At 33.3% G+C, this 27,246-nt stretch overlaps 1 protein-coding gene across 2 annotated transcripts in view; it reads left to right on the top strand.

Moving 5' to 3' along the window:
* Positions 1-10,982: 10,982 nt before the first annotated feature.
* LOC101891221 (transcriptional regulator ovo) overlaps positions 10,983-27,246 on the top strand; it is a 64,094-nt gene continuing 47,830 nt past the window's right edge. Inside the window, exon 1 of one of the 2 annotated variants that reach the window (XM_005179923.4) lies at positions 10,983-12,657. In XM_005179923.4, coding sequence (XP_005179980.1) covers positions 11,940-12,657 — 718 coding nt within the window. In that variant the 5' untranslated portion in view covers positions 10,983-11,939. The remainder of the gene's footprint in view (positions 12,658-27,246) is intronic. The other variant, XM_020035517.2, reaches the window with a different exon arrangement.

Here is a 27,246-nt window from a genome sequence, read left to right on the forward strand (position 1 = left end):
AATTTTTTGTCATGGACTCTAGAGCCGATTCCGAACTTCGAATTGGAAACAATTCCGGTAAAAATATCGCTAAAATCATAAAAATGCCGAATATTGGGAGGTTCCGTAAGGGGAGATACGAAGGTTCTGTTATAGGCTGTAGTATCGATTCTAAACTCCAAATACGAGATTTAAAACAATTCCGGTTAACCATTTCGTTAAATTCATCAAAATACCGAATATCAGGAGGTGCTATACAAAAACGTGGACCTGCATACACGATTTTTTGTTATAGGCTGTAGAACCCGTTACGAATTTTAAAATTAGATATTTGAACCAACTCTTGTGAATAATGTCGCTAAAATCATCAAAATACCGAATATCGGGAGGTACCGTACGAAGACGTGGACCTTCATACACAATTTTCTGTCATAGGTTGAAGCACCCATTACAAACTTCAAATACAAAATTTGAAACAATTCCGGTGAATAAGGTCACAAAAAATTATTAAAATACCGAATATCGGGAGGTACCGTTATATGGCGGCTATATGCAAACGTGAACCAACAGGGCCCATTTACGAACTTCAACTGCCTATTGGCAAAATACACACGTGTGCAAAATATTAGACTTCTATCTCAATTCATTCGAAAGATAGCGTGATTAAAACAGACGGGCATGGCTAAATCGGTTAAGAATTCTACGCTAATCTAGAATAATTTGAGTCTGATATGACTATTTCGAGGAGTTATTAACGGAATGACAATTTTAATATACCCTCCATAATATGATGGAGGCTATAAAATTGTGATTAGGACCCGCAACAAACTAAACACTGTTCAAAGCTCAGCTGAGCAAAAAAGTAAAAAACAAAAAATTATTACAACAATGATGATGAAGAAAAAGAAGCAAATAAAGAGCCGACGAACAACGCGACAAAGTTCTAAACTAACTCTTAGAACAATGACTAAAGTGAACGTAGAAGAAAAGCGTGAAAAGTACCAACGAATAATGTGTGACCAAATAACAAAACAAAAAAAAAGAACTTGAACAGGTACTCTAACACATAGCCACATATATGTATACAACCAGTAGGTTTGGTGTATGCATGTGTGAGTTTGTTAGTACAACGTCGCACTTGCAACAACTGATGCAATTGATGTGATGTTCATTCGTTTCCAGTTGTTTATCCAGTTAAAAATTGTTAAAGCAATATTTTTCGCCCATATGTTTGGCTAACTTTTTCGCTCTCCTTCTCTTTTCCGTTTCGCAAAGTTCTTCTTCTTCTTTTGGACTAGCCTTTGCATGGGCTGTTAAACAACATGTTAAAGTTGTGGAAATTGTTTTTATTTGTTGCGGCGTCTTTGGCTATTTTTAGCCATAGGAACGTTGTACAACAGCCACAGCTATGTTTTGTTGTTCTTTATTTTTGTGAGGAAAAACTTAATGGTCCTTTAATTGGTTAATGAAAAATGTAGCTGGTTTTTTCTCTTGTGGAGAAAAAATGTGATGTCTAAAAAAAGTTGTGATTTTTTAACGCTGTCTTTAAGGGTTGTCCATGTTCGTGTCAGTTTTTTGTGAAAACCTATGGGGAAAGAGATTCATCACGTTAATCGCAATGGAGGCCAAATGGATAGGGAAAAAATATCATTGATTCCTTCAAAAATTTTCGTTAATTCCTTCCTTAAGTATACCCTCAGCCATGGCACGGCCAAAATGTGCCTAGGCTTTAGACGCTTGGGCCAAATCCATTTGAAGACATTTTGACTCGATTTAGGGTGGTCCGTCTGTCTGGCTGGTGCACACGTTAACTCTCGACGTCAGTATCCGATTTAATACCGTAATATCGGCCCACTCCTTTTGGCACCTCAAAACAAGGTCAAAAAATTCACAGAAAATAATTTTACTTATAGAACAAAAGAGGATAGTCCAATATTGTACAAACACAAGGTCTGATGTGACAAAAGGATAAAACGGACAACTCCTTATGATACCTCCCCCACAACTGATCAACATTTTGTATTATCATATTTCTAATAAAATGCGAAAAAAGTATCCGGTTATGTTTAAATTTCAAACTTCCCAAATTTTTTTATAAACATGAGATCTGGTGTGAAGATGGGATATACCGGCCCACTCCTCTTCCACAAAGGTCAAAATTTTGAATAACTAAAAAGTCCATTAAACAAATTTCACAAATCGCAATATTTTCGCTAAAGCACGATGTGGTGTAAAATGATAAATATGGGGTGTGATAAAAAAACTGCAACCAACTTCAGACTGCTGTCATTTCTAAGCCATTCGTCCGACAGCTTTTAAAATTATTCCAGTCACAGGTCATTATATTGTTTACAAGCGTACAAAAGCATATTGGTGGGAATTTTCCAGAAAAAAAGTTATTCGAGATGGAATTCAAGCGTGATAGTGTGATTTCTTTATATTTGGCTGGAAAACCACAAGCGGCTATTAGGTTAGAGCACTCCAGCATTTAAATGTGAATGTTTCTTTTGTGTCTCGTACCATCGCTCGTTACCGTGATACTGGTAGTGTAGCCCGACGTCAAGGAAGTGGACTGAAGAAAACAGCAACATCAGCAGAAATAGTTCGAAAAGTAAAGAAGCGACTTGATCGAAACCCGCGTTGCAGTGGCTGAAAAATGGCTCGTTAGCTGAACATATCGCAATATTCCATTCGGCAAATATTGAAAAATGAACTCGGGGTAAAGCCATTGAAATTCCAAAAAATGCAAAAACTTACACCGCAACAGAAAGAAAATAGACTCAAAAGATCTAAAGAGTAGCAGAGTTGCTTCGCTTGGCCGAAAGTGGTGAACTGCCGAATTTGGTTTTCTACGCTCCGATGAGAAAACATTCTTTGTCCCTCAGTTTGTAAACAAACAAAATGATCGTGTTTACTTGCCAAAGAGGTCAGCTGAAAATGTGCACCTTCGGTTGACCACCACAACTCAAGCGCCGGCCATGGTGATGGTGTGGGCCGCCATAACTGCTGATGGTCGCTCTGCGCTCGTACTAATCAACCGCGGCATCAGAATGAATGCCGAATATTATCGCGAAAATATTCTGGAGGGTGTATTAAAGCCATGGGCACGCAAACATTTTACCCGCAGACCTTGGACATTTCAACCGGACTCAGCACGCGCCACCTCGCTTCATTTCCAGCGCACAATGGCCACCAAAATCTCCGGATAGCAATCCGTTGGACTATTGTGTCTGGAGTATTTTGGAAAGCAAGGTTTGCACTAAAAAATACCAAACTGTCGATCACCTCAAGCAAGCGCTTCGCCGGGAATGGGCCAAAATACCACCGAGCAATATTCGGGCAGCGTGTGACGGTGTCATTGGCCGTTTGAAGGCCATAATTCGTGCCAAAGGTGACCGATTCGAGCAAATCTAAACATATTCTTAAATTTGATGCTATTTCCGACATTTTTTGCTTTCATTCAATAAAATTAAAAAAAAAAAAAACAAGTTAAAAAGTCGAACTTTGAATACCCCCACCATTTGGAACGAATTTGATAATTTTCAAAAGCAAAAAAAAATCCGTTAAAAATTGTGTAAAAATCTTAAAAGTAACGAATGTAGCTGTTACATTAGGGTCTTTACGATGACATGGACCTCCATAGGGAGCTTTCATCATAAGCCCTTACAATATTCAAATGCGAAACTTAAAAAAAATCGGTGAATAATGTTGCTAAAATAATCAAAGTACCGAATATCGGGAGGTACCGTTATATGGGGGCTATACGAAGACATGAACCTGTACAGACAATTTTCTGTCATAGGCTGTAGTATCCATTACGAACATCAAATACGAAATTTGAAACAATTCCGGTGAATAATGTCGCTAAAATAAACAAAGTACCGAATATCGGGGGGTATCGTTATATGGGGGATATACGAAGACGTGAACCTGCACAGACAATCTCCTGTCATAGGCTGTAGTATCCATTTCGAACTTCAAGTACTAAATTTGAAACAATTCTGGTGAATAATGTCGCAAAAATCATCAAAATACCGAATATCGGGAGGTACCGTTCTATGGGGGGATATACCAAAACGTGGAACTACATGGCCCACAAATAGAAAACGTCCTGCAGACATAATATATATTTGAGTAAAATTTTATATATCTACTTCATTTCGTTCAGAAGCTAGAGTGATTTCCACAGACGGATAGACGGACGAACATGGCTAAATCAACATCGAATTTTATGCTGATCAAGAATATATATTTTTTGTGGGGTCTGAAATGTATATTTCGAGGTGTTACAAACGGAATGACAAACTTAATATACCCTCCATACTTTGGTTTATGGTATAAAAATGTAAAAATTATGGCGTTTGACTTCGTGGAAGGTTTTTATCTCACCCTGTTTCATATATATTTCATTGTCGGTCCAGTCGTTTTTCTACCAGTGCTTTGATATTGAGTTTATATATATAAGGATATATTTTTAAGAATCTAAAGGAAATATAAATCAGCCCCCAAGGATAAACATTTTTTCTGGCTGCCAAATTTTCCTAGGTTGCAATCACAGCTACCATCATTAGCAGCCCCAGCACATTTGGCGAACACCACCAAAAGAACTTCCACACCAATCAAAACTCAGCAAACTTTAATGGCCGCGACTGCCCCATTATACCAGACATAGCCAAATTATAGCTCCAAATTCTCTCAGACGTTTAAAATTAACGATTCGTGCAAAATTTTAAATTAACCTTAAGAAGGAAGAATGAATGAATTTCACAAGACCATGAGCCATATAACTCATGCAAGTGTGTGTGTATGTATGCAACCACGAAGGGAGCGGTACCGGTATGGATGGGTAACAAGAAGAAAAATAGTTTATAGAGGACAGGAAAAAAGGAAGATAGATAATGACTTAAACACGAAAGGTAATTGAAATTATGATTAGCACTCGGCTGTTAAGCAAAGCGAGCGAGCTGGTAATGCTCCAACTTTAAGTTAGCACAGCTAATGGAAACCCATTGCGTTTTTCCACTTTTTCGAGATAATTAAGGAATTTATATGAACAACAACAATAATAACAACAATAGCAACAGCAGCGAGGGGGAATAATAAGAATAAGATTGGAAAATATTTCATGGTTTGTTAAATACCTAAACGAAATATGAGAACCCAACCAGATATTTTTAAGCTCAGCCAGAATAAATTACATTTTTGTAGCCGAGAGGGAGGGAGGAAGGCAGGGCAATTGTTGCTTTTTTTGCAATTCTTTTTCATACAACTTAAAGGAGACGTGCTAGAAATTTTCAATACGAAATTATTTTTCTTTATTTAAACTTAAAGAAATTGACAATAAAAAGGTATTTATGTGGGTATGTTGTGTATATGTATGTATGTACATACACACAAAACATAGGTATTATATAGGTACCATGATATTACGCAAACTTTGTTTTCGAACTTTTTTTATTACGTTAGGTTTAGCTGTTATTGTTGTTGGGGCTCCACCACAATTACTTTCTTCTTCGAATCTTAACTTACACTCTCTGTGTTCTTTAAGTCATTCGAACAAAGCAAAAAGAACAACAAAGAATACCCATAACAAAGAAGAGACTACCCAGACGATGACGAACATTTAACAAGAATTCTCCGGACTCTGAGGCTTTGCACAATATTACGTAAATCATTCTCTTGGTCAAAGACAAGACAAGAACAACAACAAAAACGGCAAAAAAACCAAAAGAAATTACATAAAACACACACAGCCTAAGTAAAATCTACCAGGTACATACAAAATAAGGAAACACGGCTTAGAAGAACAATTCCAACAACACATATAAAAAAATAACAACAACATTATCATGGAAAATAATATAGCCGTATAAGAGAAATGAAAACTCATTGAAGAAAATTCCAGTCATTTTCTTCCGCTCTCTTTTTTGAGGTTTTGCGTTTTAATGTTAGCATAGGTTTTGATTTGGGGTTCTACACAATTCAATTCAATACCATCGTGGTATTAGATATGTTAGGCTTACACAGGTGAGTGAGAGTGAATAAAGTTCAATTTCATTTCATACAACCAACCAAACACACACACACGCACTCACTCACTCATCTAGAGGTAATGTTCACAATTTCTTCTTTACTTACTCTCAACAGGTAGATCATACGCTCTCTTTTACTCTAGAAACAAATACCCCCATATGTATTTGTATTAAAAACAAATCTCAGCACTCACACATGAACACAAGTAGCTGTAAATTTTGTTATTAAACGAAATTCGCCGCAATCATCTCAATTTACTGTTGGCGCTCTCTCTCCCGATAAACTATACACAGGTGTTTCATTCTTTTGGTTTGTTTCCACACAAGTCACGTACTGGCAGATGGATGGATATGTGTGTTTTCCTGAGTTAAATTCGCCGTAACAATTTGATGAGTAGAAATAAGAAAAGAGTATTGAATGTCATGTGAGAGTAAGTAATACAGGTGAGCAGAGCAATAGGTGGGTAAAATAAAACAACAACAAGTTTGCTAGATTCAAATGCTATGTATTCTTATCGTCACAATGCGGCGAGTTGCCAACCTTTGTTTTGTATGGGTTGTAGGATAATTGCTGGCGTCGCCCGATGTCCTTGGCCAGTTAATAAAACTGTAAGAATTGGGAGTTCTGTAGGGAAACTCATTAATAATTCTCTGTGAAAATTTTTAGTGTAAGAAATTTATGATGAAGGGAAAAGTATTGTACTTTTGGTGGGGAAATTATTACATTTCTATGTTCCCACCACAAAAAGTATCAAGGGTATACAGGGTGAGATGAAAAAACTGCAACCAACATAAGACTGCTGTTATTACTAGGCCATTCGTCCGACAGCTGTTAAAATTATTCCAGTGACAACTCATTATATTGTTTACAAGCGTACAACAAAAAGCATCTTGGTCAGAATTTTCCAGAAAAAAAGTCATTCGCTATGGAATTCAATCGTGATAGTGTGATTTCTTTATGTTTGGCTGGAAAACCACAAGTGACTATCGTTAGAGAACTCCAGCATTTAAATCTGAATAAATCTTTTGTGTCTCGTACCATCACTCGTTACCGTGATACTTGTAGCGTAGCCCGACGTCAAGGAAGTGGACAGAGGAAAACACCAACATCAGCAGAAATGGTTCGAAAAGTAAAGAAGCGACTTGACCGAAACCCGCGTCGCAGTGACCGAAAAATTGCTCGTGAGCTGAACATATCGCAATATTCCATTCGGCAAATATTGAAAAATGAGCTCGGGGTAAAGCCATTGAAATTACAAAAAGTGGAAGAAATTACACCGCAACAGAAAGAAAATAGACGCAAAAGAGCTAAAGAGTTGCTTCGCTTGGCCGAAAGCCGAATTTGGTTTTCTCAGATGAGAAAACATTCTTTACTCAGCAGTTTTAAAACAAAATGATCGTTTTACTTGCCAAAGAGGTCATCTGAAAATGCGCACCTTCTGTTGGCCACCAGAACTCAAGCGCCGTCCATGGTTATGATGGGCCGCCATAACAGCCGATGGTCGCTCTACGCTTGTATAATCTACCGTGACATCAGAAGAAATGCCGAACATTATCGCGAAAATATTCAGGAGGGTGTATTAAAGCCTTGGGCACGCAAACATTTTGGCCGCAGACCGTGGACATTCCAACAGGACTCAGCAAGCGCCACCGACGAAATAAGCTCTTCGCTTCATTTGCAGCACAGAATGGCCACCAAAATCTCCGGATACCAATTCGTTGGACTATTGTGTCTGGAGTATTTTGGAAAGCAATGTTGGCACTAAAAAATACCAAAGTGTCGATCACCTCAAGCAAGCGCTTTGTCGGGAATGGGCCAAAATACCCCAGAGCATCATTCGGGCAGAGTGTGATGGTTTCATTGGCCGTTTGAAGGCCATAATCCGTGCCAAAGATGACCAATTCCAACAAATCTAGGCTTATTCTAAAATTTAATGCTATCTCCGACATTTTTTGCTTTCATTCATTAAAATTAAAAAAAAATGTAAAATTTATGGCGTTTGACTTTGTTGCAGTTTTTTTATCTCAGTAAATTAATAAACTACATATAAGTTATATAATATATCACCGAGTATCTGAAGAAACCCTGACAATTGTTATACCCTCCTGCAACACTATGTGTTGGGGGTATTATAAATTTGAGGGTGGTCAAAAATTATGTAACACCTCGAAATAGTAGTCCCGACATAGGAAACTATATACGGATCTTCCTATCTCGCCGCTGAGCTGAGTCGATCAAGCTATGTATGTCCGTCCGTCCGTCTGTCCATGTTAAAATGTAATCACGCTACAGGTCGTAATTATGGACCGATCCTCACGTTATTAAGAATGGAGGTGTGGTTAAGGTCAAAATAGAACCATATTGGATGATGGCAAAATATTCCGGGGTTGAAATGGACCAAAAACAGACACATTTCCTGATTTTGCAGATGCTCTACAGGTCGGAATTATAAACCAAACGACACGGAATTTAGCATGGGGCTAGAGTTTGGGGCTGGGCATAAGCTTGACATTTTGTTTGGTCATCGGACAAAATTGGCGGGTAAAATAAACCATAACTTTTATATCAAACAATACGAAAATTTCCACTAAACCGAGAATATTTCTTATTCTGGCGAAATCACAAATACATCAATAGGTCACTTTTGATCATTACAGTGATGCTGATAGCCAGGAAATGGGATAGATAGCAAAGTAAATTTTTCCCGATTTTGCAGTCGCCTTACGGGTCACAATTAAAAACCAATCGACATAGAATGTTGTATGAAGAGGGAAGAAGTCGAGCATTTTGGAAATTGTTTTTTTTTTTTTTTGTAAATATATGAGGCAAAAGCGCCGGTCAAAAACCAAAGGTAACATTTGTGCAGGACCGTATGGCATTATTTAAAAAAAAGAGGCAAAAATGTGATTGGACCTAAGGAGGTTTTCCCATACATGTAATGTTTAAGGATACCACATGGTCGGCCCCGCACGACTATAGCCTTTGCTTTCATGTTATGTATAACATTGAATAAATGATTTAAATATCCTATAAAAAACAATCAATATTTATGTTGCTATATTATGAAAGGATGAGCTGTTATTTTACATCGAAAATAACAAAAAAGTCTTCTTTGGATTATTTGGATAAATATTATAATTTTAATATTAAACATTGGATAAAAAACCGACCTGTTTTTCCAAATTGGAATTTTCCACAGACAATCCTTCAGAAAAGTGAATATTTCTTTCTTCTCATAATTGAGCCAATTTTCTTAAATAAAGTTGTTATTGACAAAAATTATATTTTTTCAATTTTAAGGATTATGATATTGCATCATTATACGTCGCTCAAATTAAGACAACAATATTTATATTACCATTTTATTTATACATAAAATGCCATCCCGCACTGAAAATATCCCTTAGTGTATTCCGCTGAATTCCATTATTTAGACCCCAATTAGGGAAATAATTAAATCAAAATCATCTTGATCGAAAAATACAACCATTAATTTCCCCTGAAATCCATTAAAAATTAATTTAATTATCTTCTTTTTAAAAAAGCCATAAAATCAAAATAAAACTGTTGTCCAGCAGCGATTAAAAATGGATAAAAAAAAATATGTCAAACAAAAACATTAAACTCCCATTTGATTATCTAAATTAATCTAATGATATTGATTCTTGGTTTTTATAACACGAGATAAGAAAAGAACTGTAGCAGAGCAATAAAATGTTTGACAGCATTTCGGAACAAACATTTGAAAATGTTTGGCTTTGGGGTTGCCATGATTTAAATATGAAAAGAAGTAAAGCAAAACAAAAGACTTAGGCAACAAACGTGATGTTAAGTATTTGGGACAAAAAGCGCCCAGCAAACATTATTTTTCGATGCTGTTAATGATGATGAACTTCGTCATCATCGTCGATACATCAAAATGCATTTAAAATGCAATAAAAATTAAGACAATGCTTACCAAAAAACAACAAAAACCCCCCGAAACTACAGCCATCGTTAGTTTTCAGAGTCAAGAGCGTTTGTTTTCCACCCATACCACCAAAACAAAATGCAAAAAACCCTATATCCCATAGACATGCATACAGATTTCTGCAGAAGACATCAACAAATGCCCGCACACCATTACCTGTGCAGCAATGCAACTTAACTTGTTTGAGACGGCGACGAAGACGACGAAGAAGAACAAGAAAAAACCGGCAAAATTTTGATATTGTTTTTGTTAGAGTTGTTACCTCTACCTTGACTTTGGTATGGTCTTTGCTAAGGCTAAGATATTTGCTGATGTCGTCGTCGTCGTTGTTGCTGTTGTTGTTTTTATTGTTAATGGAAAATAAACACAAACACACACACACCCATACAAAAACTGCATGAGAACGGTTATGTGAGCACATAAAGCAAACAGAAAAATACTCTGAGGGAATCATATTTGAGAGAGAGAGAGGGGGATCTAAAGAGAGAAAATAAATGTTAAAATAATAAACAAACGATTGAGCAAACAAACAATCATTCCTACATATCTAAAGAACCTAAGAGCCAACAAAAAGAACAACAACACCACAGCCTGTTTGCCAGCAATTGATGTTAGCGGCGTCAGCGTCCGACCAACGATGTAGCTGACAGCAGGTAAAACCGTTGCTTTTGCAGAACCCCACTAAACTGGCAAAAAAGAACAAGGCAACAACGCAGCAGTAGCCACAACAACAGCAACAACAACGGCATTCTCCAGCAAAAGTAAGTTAGTATGCGAAGACTGAAAGCGAATTACAAACAGCTATAATGCTTTGGCAGACTTTACCACTACCAATGGAGACCATACAAAAAAATTCACACAGCGAGAGAGAGAGAGGGAGAGTGCAGAAAATTGAGATAGAGACTGAAGGCATGGAGCCATTTGGGGGCTTGGAGCAAGCATTAAGTTGAGCATACTAGCATGAGAGTTCGGCCAACACGTAATTGCCGTTTGTTGGACTCTCCATATGACGCGCGATCGTCATTCCTTTTGAAACCGTTCTCTTGGAAACAACGCGGCTTACGGTTGTTTTGCACTAAAGCGGTGTTCGCACAACCAATGTGGGTTGTTGTTTTTGTAGAATATATATTTCTAAGATCGGTTCCTTATACTCTCATCGGAAAAGTAGAAGTGGCCACACTCTCACTAATACTCTGCCACATTGATGGTTGTAATGACTTAACAAACACACACACATACACTCGGGCGAACCTGCAAACATTTAACCAAACACACACACACAATACTTGGAAGAAACGCAACGGAACTGTTAACAAGTGAAGAAGACGGTAGAAAAAATCCAGCAACAACAACAATGAGACACCAACTAACCGTGTTTATTGTGCGGTGCACCGTGTGTGAATAGACAGACACTAGATCCGTTCGTTTAGTAAGAGATGAACCGTCATAGAGGATACACGCGTTTTTCTTTTACCACATTGAAAAAGATTCTGAAAATAAAAAAATTCTAAAAGAAGAACAAAAAGAAAAGAAGTGGTCTCATGAGAGAGAGAAGAAATATTAAAAAGTTCTAAATTAAAAAAATGGAAAAATAAAATATTTTAAGAAAATAATTCAAACCAATAAGAATTTAAAAAAAAAATACAATTTTCAAAAAGAGAAATAAAACTAAAAAATGTGCAAATTATGTTTTATCCAAAGCAAACATTAGTGGAAAATTTGAAAAACACAAAATGACAAAACTCAAAAAGAATTTAAAATAAAAAAGAAACACAGCATAGCCAAGCAAAACCAAACCAAGTGTTCACAGTATTTTAGCAATCCAACACGCCAAGGATTAGTGTTAATTGCTAAAACTGTTGAAAAAAATTATTTGAAAAACAAAAATCCCACCAAGTGTATATTGTGAAAATTAAAAAAATAAAAACAATTTCGTAACAAAAAAAATTCCAACACAATGCCTAAAATTTTCCTAATCAAAAATCGCTTGCACCAGCAGCAACAACGTCTATTGGAATCACAAAATCTCTTGCAAGACAAGAGCAATGAAGATGATCGTTTGGTACCACCGTTAAGTCCTAAACGCGATCGCGAACGTCAACGTGAGCGTGAACGTGAACGTTCATCATCGCCCCAATATCAACCACGTCCCCACCAGCCATATCCTCAGCCGGAGGATTTTACGCGCAACCATTCATCCCCGTCATCGTCGCCTGCACACACGAACATAGCCTCCACCTCAGATTCCCTTAAAGCTCTGCACATACACAGCCAACAGCGGCAACAAGATGTTGAGGATACCCACAAGGCCTTTGGCCTGGCCAGGTCTCGTTCCCAATCGCCCATCAAGGTTTTAGATTTACACAAAAAATCCTCAACATCCTCGACAAAAGTAACCACCAAATGTCGAGCGGCCGAGGACTATGAAGGCGAAGATGATGAAGACCAACAACCATTGAGTTTGGTATCGTCCCTAACCTATTTGGGACGTAAACGTTTCCAACAGTATCATCGTCACTTGAGGACAGCGGCAGCAGCAACAGCAACAGTTTCGACGACGCCAACGATTCCTACGACGACGGCGACATCGGCAAACACATCACCGGCAGAGTCTACAATTGATGATAAGGATAATGTTGCAACGACTGATAATGCCAAGGAAGAGAATAATGAAGGTAAGTTTGGAAATGTTTTCTTCTTCTTTTTTTTTTGTAAAAAATTGGATTTAGATAAGACGAATGGAACTATTCGAAGGCCTGTGAAATTTTGAAGGAAATATTAGAAAAGTAAAGGAAATATAAAATGTTATACCGAAGATATGGTCGAGGATGAGATTTTCAGGGTTGAAAATATGAAAAAATTTTAATGGGAACATTTTTCTTTTTAAAACGAACAGGCTGCAATCCAGCCTTACATATTAAGTTTTCTACTTTTTGACTACTGAGATAGGGATTAAAGTTCTAGACCCACGTTTTGAAAAATATATAGCAATTGGAAATTCAATATCAGGGCTATTTTATCAATTTGCTCCGATATACCTGTAAGACGATTCCAAAGAGAAATAAATTCAGGATTAGAATGCAGGCCCGTTACATAGAAATATAAAAACTGAACGATGGGACCCTAAATGGGTTATGATTCTAAAATAATGCAAACTTAAAAAATTTAAAACTAAAAAAATTGCTCATGATTGGAATTCTGCTTGAAAGAGTAAGGAATAACCTGACGGATAGATCAAATACATGCATACGAAATTAGAGGTCTTACAATTAAAAAAAAACTTGTTGAGAAGTTTATTCCAAAAAAAAAAAATTAAAAATTAAGCAGAAATTTCAGAAAAAATAAATAAAGAGGAAAAATATGGAAAATTATGTGGACTATAAAACTCAGGAAAATCAGTCTATAAAACTATTTGAAAATTAATATCCTAACACTTAATATCCTAAAAATTAATATCCTAAAACTATTTGAAAATTAATATCCTAACACTTTGGGAAAATAATTTTCTTAGAAGAAAGTAACATTCTCACTTGCTATTCTTATATTTCGAAAAATATTAAAATAAATCAAAGAGAAATTTTCATCAAAAAAATATGAATTTTAAAGAAGCCCTCAAAACCCATATTTTTTAATAAAACCTAGAAAAAAATATATAAATATTTTTCTTAAAAAATGGGCTGAGAATATCAGAATGGCATTCTAAATGCTTTTGAAGAATTCTATCTTAGAATAAAAAATCATAGCCTGTTCATTAAAAATAATATTCTGAAAAAAAATTAAAAGAAATAACCGCAATTTATTAAGAAAATATTTTAAGAAAAATAATAAAGTTTGAGGAATTGAAAAATTATTCTGAAGAAGATCGAAAACTGTCTGGCTTCCAAGGAATCACTTAAGTACCCATATTTTTTCTCATAAAATATGAAAACAAATGGAGTATTTTTCAATACAACCTAGAAAAAATATATAAATATTTTTCTAAAAAAACGGCTGAGAAAATCATTATGGCATAACTCAAAATTCTTAGAATAAAAATAATGTGGCACCGAAAAATATTCAGAAAATTTTTTTCGAATAAATTACCGTATTTTGTTAAGCCAAAAATATGTCCAAAAATAATAATATCTGAGGAATTGAAAAAATATTGTGAAGAAGCTTGGAAACTATACGCCTTTCAAGGAATCACTCAAACACCCATCTTTTTCCCTAGGAAGTCTAAAAATAAAGAATTCAAAGTATTTTGAAAAATTCTATCTTAGAATAAAAAAAATATAGTCTGTTCATAAAAACAGTGGTACAGAGAAAAATTCCGAAAAAAAAAACTTTTTAGAATAAATAACCGCATTTTGTAAAAAAAATATTCATTGAGTAATTGAAAAATTATTCAGAAGAAGCTTGAAAACTATCCGACTTTTTCCAAGGGAATTTAAGATTCTGGATTAAACTTTTAAAATTATCCAAAATTTAAATAATATTAAAAATCCCATGAACTTTCTATAATCGCAATCAAAAATTAAAAAAAACCGTAAAGAAAGGTCAAAAGTGGGGCAGAGATACCCTACGCCGCCACGTATATTCAGTAGAGCCATGTGTGACAAATAAACATTTATATTGGAAATTTATGTTAAGTAGATCATAACAACTATGAAGCTTTTTTTGAATGCTTCAGAGTAGCTAATTCTAGGGAAAGGATGTTGGGTGGGAGTATAAAGAGTTTTTAATAAAAAATCCCTCTGAAGTGCATTTCCACAATACATCATCCTAAGAATGAAAAAAACTCTCATAAATTTGTAGTGATTTCAAACAAAAGACTTAAGAAACAAACTTGCTGTCTTTCGAAATAATGATTTGTATGAAGGCAGAGGATCGGGTCGAGAGGGTAAAGATTGCCTATAAAGAGGTTTATAGATTGCCTAACATATTCCATATCCTACTTCGTTTCTAATTTTCAAAATGACCTCTAATTTTCAAAATAATGCTTTTTTTTAATTCTTTTAATTTTTGTAAAGTTACTAAACCCATTTACTCTACGAAAGACTTAAGCGACAAACCTACTATTTTATAATAAGTATTTTTTCAATTTTTTCCTTTTCCTATTTTATTTATTTCGAAGTTTTTCTGTTTTATGTTTTCCTTGTTGCTTGTTTTAGTTATCTAGAACAAAAGACTTGGGCAACCAACCACTTGCCACTTACATGACCTGTCATTTGAGAATAGGCAATAATTAAATTAACACCTCTTTTTTTCTTCTGAAAGAACAAACTTGCCAACAAAATGCAACAAAATACCCGCAAATATCAAATGCAAAATATAATAATTTACTATATTGTATCGAGAAGAAAAAAGCCCCCCAACTATTGTTCAATAAAGATAACAAAACAGACAGTGCCTTTGGACAGACAGCCCACCAAACAAAATAAACAGCTTAACAAAATACTCAACAATACAGAAAATGACTACTGAAATTTACAACAAAAACATACACCCATACCCATGTAAGATAACAATATAACATAAGTAATTTGCAAGAGCAGCAGTAGCAAAAAAAACAGTTTTTTTAATATTTTTTGGGGGTGTGTTTCAAACCACTACTGTGACATGTCTCAAAAGAGATAATTGTCTTGGGTCGTATTGTTTGAAGTAGAAAAACGCTTGAAAACATATGTCGTGGATTTTATTTTTTTATTTTTGGTTTTTGTTTTAATTATTTGACTAATAAAACGTCATTTGGTTATACAGAAACTTATTAAGATTTTTGATTTTTAGCATTTTTTTATTGTTGTCTCTGTGTGACTGAAAACAACTTGAGGTGCTTTTAAGCAGAAAAAAAAACTTTAACTACAAATGTGTTTTTAGATAAATCTTGGCTTAAATTTGTGTGTGTGGGCTGTTGAAATGAAATATATACCAATTGTTTGATCTTAGCATTTGTTTACTTTTTTTCAACTCGATAGCTATTATAATCAAAATCTTTGTTAATATGACAGCTATTTATTACCATAGACATCTATTTATATACATATATATATATTTATATTTTTTCCATAATTTTGTTGTTGGTTTTTAGCTTATTTTATTGCTGAGAAATATGATAAAAATATTTTAGATATCAATCACTTTCGTTAGTTTGCAAAAAAACTGCAAGAACAACAGTTTAAAGAGTTTTCAAGTTGTTTATGTCGAAAATAAAATTTCTGTATAAACATAAATAGAGAAAAATAAACAAAAAGAGCGTAAAAGTAAATAAAAAATTATTCACAATATTTTTTCTATTTCTGAGAACGTATAGAGATCTGATAAATTCTGGAGGTAGACTAAATCAAATTTTTTCTTAGAAAAATTGGAAATATTTTATTTTATTTCTGACAAATGAGGTTCTTCAGATCCCACCTAAACATGTATTTATAAAAATAGGAGTAATATATACTAAAAACGACTTTATGGTGTAGAATATAGAACTTGGAAGGAAGGTGGAAGCTGTTTAAGTCAATTCAATTAAAATCTTTTTTTTATTTGCCTAAAGCCACTGAGCCATTGAACCGATAGACACATCTTCATAACTTTTAGTTTTCATTAAAAATTTTACTAAAAATTTATTCAGCAAAAATCGAAAAAAATTATTCTAAAGTCATTTTTAGAAATTTGCCACAGGTTTCTACCAAAGTGTCTAAATCAAAAGACTTAAGAAACAAACCTTGTATTTCTTGATAAATTAATTTAAAAAAATGCTTGAAAATTTAAAATATTGCAGAGTTACATTTCCAAAGTAAATCATCATTAGTAAAACAAATGGAATCAATATTCCAAATCAAAAGACTTAAGAAACAAACCTGCTGCCAGCCAACAGAATTATTTTTAAGTATAATTTAATTAAAATGAAAAAAATATTAAACGGTTAGGTCGTGACTATTGAAAAGTGCATATGGACTGAAAGAGAACAGCTTTCTTCCTACCAAATATCTCCTTGGCCTTTTTTTGGATTTCAGAAGTCGTGTAAAGTTTTTCAGAGTAACGTTTGAAAAATCTCATGAAATCAAAAAACTTAAGAAACAAACGTTGGATTCATTGATCTCATTCAAAAGACTTTTTGATATTTCAGGAGTTATGGCCTGAAGGCATTTTTATCTAATTTTTTTTTTTTCAAAATAAATTTCGAAAAATCTCATGAATTTATAGAAATCTAAAGACTTTAGAAACAGATTTTGGTTTTTTTTTTTGAAGTAGAATAATTTCAGAAAACGATTTTAATTTAAAATATTGCGGAGTTTCATTTAAACTTGCATTTATCTCAATTCAAATTCCACAAATTAAAAAAATGCTGAATTTTTAAACCGCTTTTCTTCAATTAAATTAATTTTATTACCTACTGATATATTGAGAAATAATTCTAATGCTGACCTTACATCTATTTAGAGAAAGGGCTCAAAAATAAAACCAAAACCCCAATTTTTTTCACGGAATTAATGTCATATGTAATAAAGACCAAATACTCCACTTTTTTCCGGTTTTGTTAAGGAAATAATCTTGAGCTTGTCAATATTTGTTCTAATCACCACCAATCTATTCCAGATTTAACTAGATAAATCGCCTAAATATTTATCACCTCACGCCCTTTTTAAAAATTCCAAAAAAAAAATGTTTGACATTTTTAAACAAATTTCCCCTCCAAAACCCAAGCATGATTAATACCCCTATCCCGTTTTAAAACGGTATCTATCAACACAGCTATTAACATAAAACCCTGTCCAAATATTTATATAATCATCAAATTAGTCACAACGTATGATTTATATATTTGTGGCGGCTGCCCGAAGAAAGGCTTAGCCTCCAAAATCATTCATTCATACATTTCTCCACTTTTGTAAATAAAAAAAGAAATATTTCTTTTCGCTTTCTTTTATCCATGTGGACAGGTGAGCAGCACGCTGAGCTTCTGTTTCTAACTTCTTGGTTGGGGGCTGGCTTAATTAATTAGTTATGTGTGTTCGTTTGAGAACATCTTTCTTTATAATTATAATTTCATGCTTTAGTTAAAGAAAGTTCTCAACATGGTGCTAGGTGTTTTTTTTTTTTAATGGCTTGTGGTTGTTGGTTCTGTTGGCTTTTTATTAAATCATTACATTAATTTGAAATGACAGCATGATACTGACATAAGTTTACTGTTATGATAACATCTCTATTTTGTTTGGGCCAGACAAATTGGAAAAAGAAAATATATTTTATTCTTAGAATTTTTTTTTATTTGGGGGAACAGGTGTAAAAAAAGGTTGATTTGTTCCTAAGGTGCCGATTTGATTAATGTAAAATTATTAAATTTAATTATTACACATTTATAACGCCTTTGTTGTAGTAATAGTTTTTCATTTATTATAAATCTTCTATTCTGACAAATTAGTGTCTGAACTCGTTCATAACGGTATTAATTTAATGGAATTTAAAAAGAAATTAATTTAAAATTACTGTTTTAATTAAAGCTAAATTTAATTGTAGGAAATTATTGAACAATTTTGTTTTAACAGCAATACGATATCAAGCTGTTTTCTGGGATTTGTAATGCTTTTGGTTAGATTTTTCTCGAATTAGTTCCATTGGTTTTTAGGCATCCAGAACAAAAGACTTAGGCAAAAAAACTTGATGCCAAGAACAAATTTAAAAAAATAACAATTTGATCCTTGGCAAACATTTTAAATTGGTTTTCTGTCCTCAAGAACGAAAGACTTAGGCAACAAACCTGATGTCATTAACAACAAACTAAAAAAATGATCATTTGATCCTTGGGAAAGATTTTACTAAAGAAATCAAACTGGCGCCCAAGTAAAAAACGAAAGACTTAAGAAACGAACTTCATGCCGAATAAAGACAATGCTACCAAATTTTGTTCAAAATCAAAATTGTAATGATGTCTATTGAATTTGTTCCAATTGTTTCAAAAAATAAGAATATGAAGGAGAAACCCTGAATTATTTCATCAAAACAAAAGACTTAAACAACAAACCTGCCTTTAACGCAAACTGCCATAAAATATTATTGCAGAAGAAGAGTTCAATTGGATCCTTAAATAGACATTCAATTAAAGCTCAATGAAAAAAAATTAAGACTTAAGAAACGAACTTCAGGGCAAATCATAATTCCATATCAAAATATTAACATATGCTCTCATCCAGAACCTGCAAGTTTTCGATAAAGGAAAAAAACATTCTTGCTATTCTGGAACAGAGTATTAATATATATAATTTTTCCTGCTTTTTAGGGGCTTGGGACCAACGTACAAGGCAACCAGGGATTTTGTCTACAAAACTGACAAGAAAAATTCGGGAAAGTTGTGATAACGGGAAGGATGGGATTTTTTTTGTTTGTTTTTAACCTCTGTAACTATTTACCATTTCGCTGAGAGGTACTTTTAAAAATCATTTTTAATAATTTTCTGAAAGCCCTTATATGGGGACTATAAGAACACGTGGACCTGCTTACGAAATTTTTTGTCACAGGCTGTAGTACCCATTATGATCTTCCAATACGAAATATTGAAACGATTCCGGCGATTAATGTTGCTCAAAACATCAAAATACCGAATATCGGGAGATATCGTTATATGGGGGCTATACGTCATAGGCTGTAGTACCCATTACGAACATAAAATACGACATTTGAAACAATTCCGGTAAATTATGTCGCTGAAATCATGAAGATATCGAGTATCGGGAGGTACCGTCATATGGGGGGAGGTCTATATGAAGACGTGGACCTGGCAAAAACATTTTTTTCATAGGCTGTAGTACCCGTTACGAACATTAAATATGAAATTTGAAATAATTCCGGTAAATAATGTCGCTAAAATCATGAAAATACCGAATATCGGGAGGTACCGTTTTATGGAAGTATGCAAAAATTTTGCCTTCTAACTCAATTCCAGAATATATTTCATTTGTAGGGTCTATTATGAATATTTAGAGGATTTACAAACGGAATGACAGAGCTGAAAACCTCCATAGAATGGTGGAGGGTATAAAAAGACTTAAGACACAAACTCGAAAAAAATTAATATATTAATTTAAAAAAAATTCATTCCCTTGAATTGAATTTCATTTCCTGGCCTTCTAAGAGAAAATTAAGGTGAACCTTTATTCAAATTGACAATATATTAATAAATAATAATTTTAATTACCTTAACTTCTTCATAAATTTAAACATTTGTTTCCTTTTTCCCAATTTACTCCCCCTTTCCATCTATGAGAACCCTAAGCCCAAACATAAATCTCTTGGAAAACCAAACTCCCTTTTAAAAATCTCCCATAAAAATGTTTGCAAAAATTCCGGCAAAAAAACTCCCATAATAAAATTAGAAATTTTATTTTCTTTCCCTTGGGACGCCAACCCTAGGTACCAACCACAACCAACAAAACACACCCAAAACTATGAGCATAACAACCCCCCTCCCCCTCGAAGGTAAAACTTCGCAAAATTTCCAGAGGGAGCTGATTTCTGCTGTCACAGAGAAGCTCTACGATAAGAAGCCGAAACCATCAAACTAGTTATATAAAACATTTTTAATGCTCCATGGTCTGGTGAAGATGATTCTGTTCGGCTAAAGCCTTAAAGGAAACAGCAATAATATTCCAATGCTTTTTAAATTGCTTGGTACTAGAAAAACCGAAACAGCAACAACAACAACACGGCAAACACTCATAATAATGATAATAATTCCACCAGATCAACATCATCATCTTCATGCTTATGCTCATTATTATCATGATTATTATTACGCTGTAAGCAGCATTAACTTATCTATCATTTGTTGTTGCGGCTGGGGCTGGGGTTGCTGCTGCTGTTGTTGTGATTTTTTATGCTTCAACTCCTTGGTGGCTTGCTCACATGTTTCTTGGTGTGCCTCACACAACAACAACAACAAAAAAACTAAATGCATTTTTCAAAGCCATACCAAAGTCAAGGAAATTATTACCCACCATGTATATGTATATAGAAGTTTTAGCTTCGTGGTTCTATACTTTGTGGTTGGATTGTCTGCCCCGGTAATATACAACAAAAAATAATAGCAAAAAACACTTTATGCCACGCCAAGTCAAGCCCAACATAAGCACGGCTTAGAATCTGCAAAAAAAGCAAAAAAAAAAAGTCTGACTTAACAACGCGACACGCAATTGCCAAGTCAGGCAGGCAGAAGCCAGGCGAGCAAGCAGTCAGTCCGCCGTTTGGTCGGGCAACAATCAGGCTTTAGTTCATATGCCAGACACAACAAACACCCAAAGTGTTTGTATTATGTTAATACTTAAATATATATTCAGCGAAGAGAAAAACTTTGCTTTGCAATGGAAAAAAGAGGTTTTCAAGTTTAAGCATAAAACGAGGTGGGGTTGGGAAAGGTTTTGAGAAAGAAAAATTTTGTGAAAAAGAAAAGGCTTATGAGACAATATTTTATTTTTAAAATATGAAATATTATTATGTCTCAAATATACTGATTTTTTAAAACAAAAGACTTAAGACCCAAACATTGTTAGAAAATCTGTTGCAAGAAAATTTCTCTAAAAATAAAATAGGAAATCTAAATATTTGGAGAAATTTTATAAAATAAAATTAGCCAAGAAAGAGTTTAAAATTTGTTTGAAGCATCCTTCAACAAGACTTCCTCGTTAATAAAGGATATTTAAGCTGTAAATTCCTAGAGAAAAAAATCTGTGATGTCATATTTATCGTTGGAAAAGGTAATGAAGAGAAAACACTTTTCAGGAGTTATAAAAGAATTTTACAAAAAACTTCACCTAAGAAATAATTTCCTTACCAAACAATAGACTAAGGACAAAGATTCGCCAATAATAACATCAGTATTTCTTGACTCTAAAAAAAATTCCCAAAGATTCGGAAACATGAAAAAACTGGATGCGATATTTCAGTATTCCTAAATGAACATATGTTCCCAAAGAAACAAAAGACTTAAGACACAAGCATTACCAATGTTTTAAAACCCAGAGAAGTTTTCCTTAAAATTTAAATTTCAAATATTCACGAAATTCACTCTTACAATTGCTGGTTGGGATAGTACCCACGTTCTACACCCTCATGAATCAAAAAGACTTGACACGAAAACGGTTTCAAAAAGTAACTGCAATATTCCTTGAACCCTAAAAGGTAGCCCCCGAATTACTAAAAATGATCCACTTGGATAAAATATTTTATCTTTGAGAAAAAAAGGTTCTAACAAAAGCAAAAGACTTAAGGCCCAAGCACATCATTAATCAAAAAACTTAAGACACAAACACGATTTTTTTAAATAACAAGATTCCTTAAGCCCCAAAATGTAGCCCAGAATTGGAATGGAATGGATGAAATATATTATTTTTGAAAAAAGAGGAAAAACGTTTTTTGACAAAGTTTTAACAAAAACGTTATAACTTCTTTTAATAATCCAACAATTTTCAATCTTGAAATTTCAAATTTCTTTCCCTTTCAAAGAAAAGACTTAGGACACAATCATAAGTTCTAAAAATAATTTCACCCTAAAAACCAATTCCAAAAAAATATACATTTTTTTCAAAAACAAAAATAAAAGATTAAATCTCGGAACGAATTGGGTTATTGAAACAAAAGACTTAAGACACAAGCAAAACTTTTTTCAATTCCAGATAAATTTATAGATTTTTGAATCTTACAAATTTGAATTAATGTTCTTTAAAGGAGTACCCCTTGCAGACAGAAATTAGATTTTCACCTTTAATAAACAAAAGACTTAGAACACATGCACCAGTCATTTTTTCTCTATACCTCAAAATTTTTTTGTGTAAGGAACTCTTAAATTTTAAATAGAAAAATAAATACTTACCATGGCACATTGAGGATTTCCATTTGCAGCACAATTTACCTGAAAATCAAAAGAGGAAATATATTAAAAATTGCTCATTTTAAATGAAAATAATTTATTTTTAATAAAAACAATTTATTTTTAATAAAAAGTATTTTTTTTTTTTTGAAAAATATGTTTTATTAAAAATATTTTTTTAATAAAAATTTAATTAATAAAAATAATTTAATTTTAATCAAAATATATATTATTTTTAATTAAAAATAATTTATTTTTAATAAAAACATTTAATTTTTAATAAAAATAATTTATTTAAAAAAATATAAAATTATATTTAAAAAAATAAAAATATATATTATAAAAATTGTTTATTTTTTATAAAAATAATTTATTTTTAATAAAAGTATATATTATTTTTAATTAAAAATAATTTATTTTTTATAAAAATATTTTGTTTTTAATTAAAAAATATTTTGTTTTTAATTAAAAATTTTTTTCTAATAAATTAAAAATATTATTTTTAAAATTACCCTCGTTTTTCACAAATCTTGCTCGCTTCTAGTTTATGATTTCATTCTTAATGTCAATAAGAATGCTATAGAATTTTCCTTGCTCCTCCTTACCAGATGCCATGTAGCCAGTATTTGGCTTTCATAGTAATTTTCTTCAACTGTTATTTTTCTACCAAGCAAATACCGTGGCTATAATGACGTTACTATTCACCTTGCTTTGCAATTATTTAATTTATTTTATGCTTTGGTGATTCTAATGTTTGCTAAAACTGAGAATAATTTTGCCTTCGAATGATGTAATCCAAGAAGAACGAACAAAAAAGAAAACCAAACAAAGATATAGAATTAATTTAAATTTCCAAGGGGAAATTAATAATAAATAATAATTATAAATAAATTTCTTTGTGGGATCATGAGGGGCAATTAAAAGTTTTTTTTTTTTTTTTTGAACAAAAGACACTGAACACCTTCTTTAAATACAAAAACATTGTCTTTGCCTTAGAAATAAAAAAGCCAACTCCTTTAACCACATTAATACAAAAATCCCCAAATCAAAATTCAGCCTAAAAGGTGTAACAAATTTGATTTATGGACTGGTTTTTGGCCGACAAAAATAAAAATCAAGAATCTACACCAAATTTCATTTCATTTAATCACACACACACCAGAAACCGTGACACAGAGGAGTCATACTTTTCAGTACAACAAAAAAATCGAAAAAAAACAGCAGCCATTATCCCGTTGAGTAACTGGGTATGGGGTTACACACAGCCATATATTTATTGAAGATTTTCGTTTTCTGTTTGACAAAAATTTTTACACACCAACACAAAGTCGATGGATATATATCTTAAAAACCGGTTTTGAAATTTCGTCAACAAAAAGAAAAGAAATCCAGCAAAATTTCATTTCAATGATGAAGATGATGATGATTCAGTTAAAAAAATGCATCACTCAAAAACCCTCCAGAAAAAAAAAACATTAAGAAAATCTTCAATCTTGGCATCCACAGCCACAGGAGAGCATTGTATTGTTTAAAATAAAATTTATGAGTTTGAGGGTGTGCTTCAAACCAAATACATAAAGGCAAGCAGGAATGAGCCATGAGCTGCTCCTTTTTTCTGATTGTTCATCAAAAAATACACACAACAGCAAAAACCTCAACCACACACACATAACCAAGTAAAATGAAATTAAACTACAAAATCCATTCAAATGGCAGCATGAAAATAAGATTTATTTTTTTGTGAAATAAAACACACCAAAAAAATCTTCAAACATTTCAACAAATGTACACTCACGCACACACACAGACAAAATCGGGCTGACAAGGAATTGAAGATTTTTGTGAAGGTTATTCCCTAAACACAAAAACCAAAGAAATTTTTACCTGTCCCAAAAACTCCAACGAGATTGAAACAAAATATTATCAACACAAAACCAAAAGAAAAAAAAAACATAACTGAAATAACAAAGAGGTAGATCAGGTAGCTGGGTAGTTAATTGATGGCAAATAAGATTTTTTACGGTAATCGCTTTTGGGCGAAAAAGAAAATCGAACAAAAAAAAGAGAAATTGTTGCAAAAATGAAATTGAAAGGTTAATTGTAATTGGTTTTCAAAAACAAAAAATAAAGAATTTCGAGGAGGGAGAAGAACACAGGCAAATGGACAAAGGTTCAGGGAGACCATAGCAAAGGACATAATGGAATTATGTATTTTTGTTAATGAAATTTCGAATTACATTTTTTAAAAAATTAAGAGGTAATGTTAAAACAGGTTCGTTTCTTAAGTCTTTTGTTTCAAATATTTGAAACATTTGTATACACTCAGACATATCGCTGCAGAGGGTAAATAGCATTTAATATGGCCAAAACGTGCCTCATAGAAATAACGGCTTCAGATCCAAGGCCTCTTTGTACCAAATCCGTTTTAGGATATTAAGAGTCTATCTAGGTGTGTCCGTCCTTTCGTCTGTTTGGCAGGCTGATGAGGATGATAACTCTCGAAGGAAGTATCCAACTTCGTCCAGTCTTGGTACATCGTAATATTATTATCAAACTTGAGAGTTTGAAGATAGGCAATATCGGCCCACTCCTTCTGGTACCTGATGAGTAAGTTGTGAAAATGGACAATATCGGTCCAGCCTTGCTGGTATCTCCCCAAACAAAGGGTTAATACTTTGAATAATTATAACTGTTATAAAATGTGAAAGAAGAGTTCGATTGTTTTCAAGTTTCGAACATCCAAATATTTCTACCAGCACAAGATCTGGCATGAAAATCGGATAACACGAACGATTCTTTCTGGTACCTCCCCCACAACAGGTCACATTTTTTGAACTACCAAAATGCTGATAAGATGTGAAATAAGCGTCCGATTCTCTTCAAATTACATACAACCAAATATCTCTATAAACCCAACATCTGGTGTGAAGATGGTAGATATGGTTTCACTCTTTCTGGTACCTCTCCCACAGAGTTGTCAAAATTTTAAATAACCTGAATTCTCAAAAAACGCGGAATAAGTATCCAATTACTTTCGTACGCAGCACATCTCAGTATTTCTATAAACCCTGTATCAGGTGTGAAGATGGAGTATATCAGTCCACTCCTTCCGGTACCTCTCTCATAAAGGTGTAAAAAATTTGGAATAACCAAATTGCTCATAAAATACGAAATTTTCAACCGATTCTCTCCAAATTTCACACATTCCAATAATTTTACTAACCCAAAATCTGGTGTAAATATGATAGATATCGGCCCACTCGTACTGATACCTCCCCCACAAAGGGGTCCATATTTCGAAAAACTAAAATTCTTATAATATGGGAAATAAGCATCTAATTCTTTCCACACTTCACAAATTCCAATATTTCTACTAACACAAGATCTGGTATGAAGATGGTATATATCGGTCCACTGCCTCTGGTACATCCCCCACAAAGGGGTCAAATTTGGAATAACTAAAATGCTCATGAAATGCGAAATAAGTACCCGATTTCTTTTATATTCAACATAACTGAATATTTTTATAAACCCAAGACCAAGTGTGAAGATGCTGGGTATCGGTCCACTCCTGCTGGTACCTCCCCCACAAAGGGGCCAAAATTTTGAATAAGTAAAATGCTTATAAAATGTAAAATGAGCATCGGATTCCTTTCAAACTTTAAACATGCCCTTATATCAGCCAACACAAAATATATTGTGAAGATAGGATTGATTGGCCAACTCCTTCTGGCACCTGCCCCACAAAGGGTCGGAATTTTGAATAATTTGAATTCTCATAACACGATTTTCTTCAAACTTTGTTGATCTCACTATTTTTACCTATTTTAGTTATTTGCAAAAATATGAGGAATCTCGGTTTACTCTTTCTAGTACCTCTCCCGCATTTTTTTAGTGAACATTTAAAAAAAAAATATATTTTATAAAAAAGACTTAAGAAACAAACATTACGAAAACAATTTTTTGAGTTCTCCGATCTCAAAAAACTTCCAAAAAAATAAAATTAATATTAAATTTAATTTAAATAAGAGTTTGTCTACAAATATAAGTTAAAAATATATATTTCTAGAATAATTTAAAAATTGTTTCAAGCCTATAAAACGTATACCACTATCAAATAATCGCCTAAACATTATTTCCCATCCGAGAGAGGGGAAAGTGGAAAAAAAGTTCTTTGAACCTCTCACAAAAATGTTGTTCTCAATTAACCCTTGTTTTCTTCACTTCACTTCGCATTGATGTTGTTTGTGTGTTCCGCCAGAACAATTGTAACATCTGCAATAAGTAACGTTCATTCTTTCTTTAGAATATCTGTTTCTTTGTCCCTAGCAATTGTTCTTCACCAAAAAACAAAAAAAAAATATCCTTGCAGAGAAATAACTGTTTTCTGGGCAAGTAATATAATCCTTCATGTGCTCTACAGGAAGTTGGC

Source organism: Musca domestica, unplaced genomic scaffold, assembly GCF_030504385.1.
Source record: "Musca domestica strain aabys unplaced genomic scaffold, Musca_domestica.polishedcontigs.V.1.1 2, whole genome shotgun sequence".
Classification (NCBI taxonomy): domain Eukaryota; kingdom Metazoa; phylum Arthropoda; class Insecta; order Diptera; family Muscidae; genus Musca; species Musca domestica.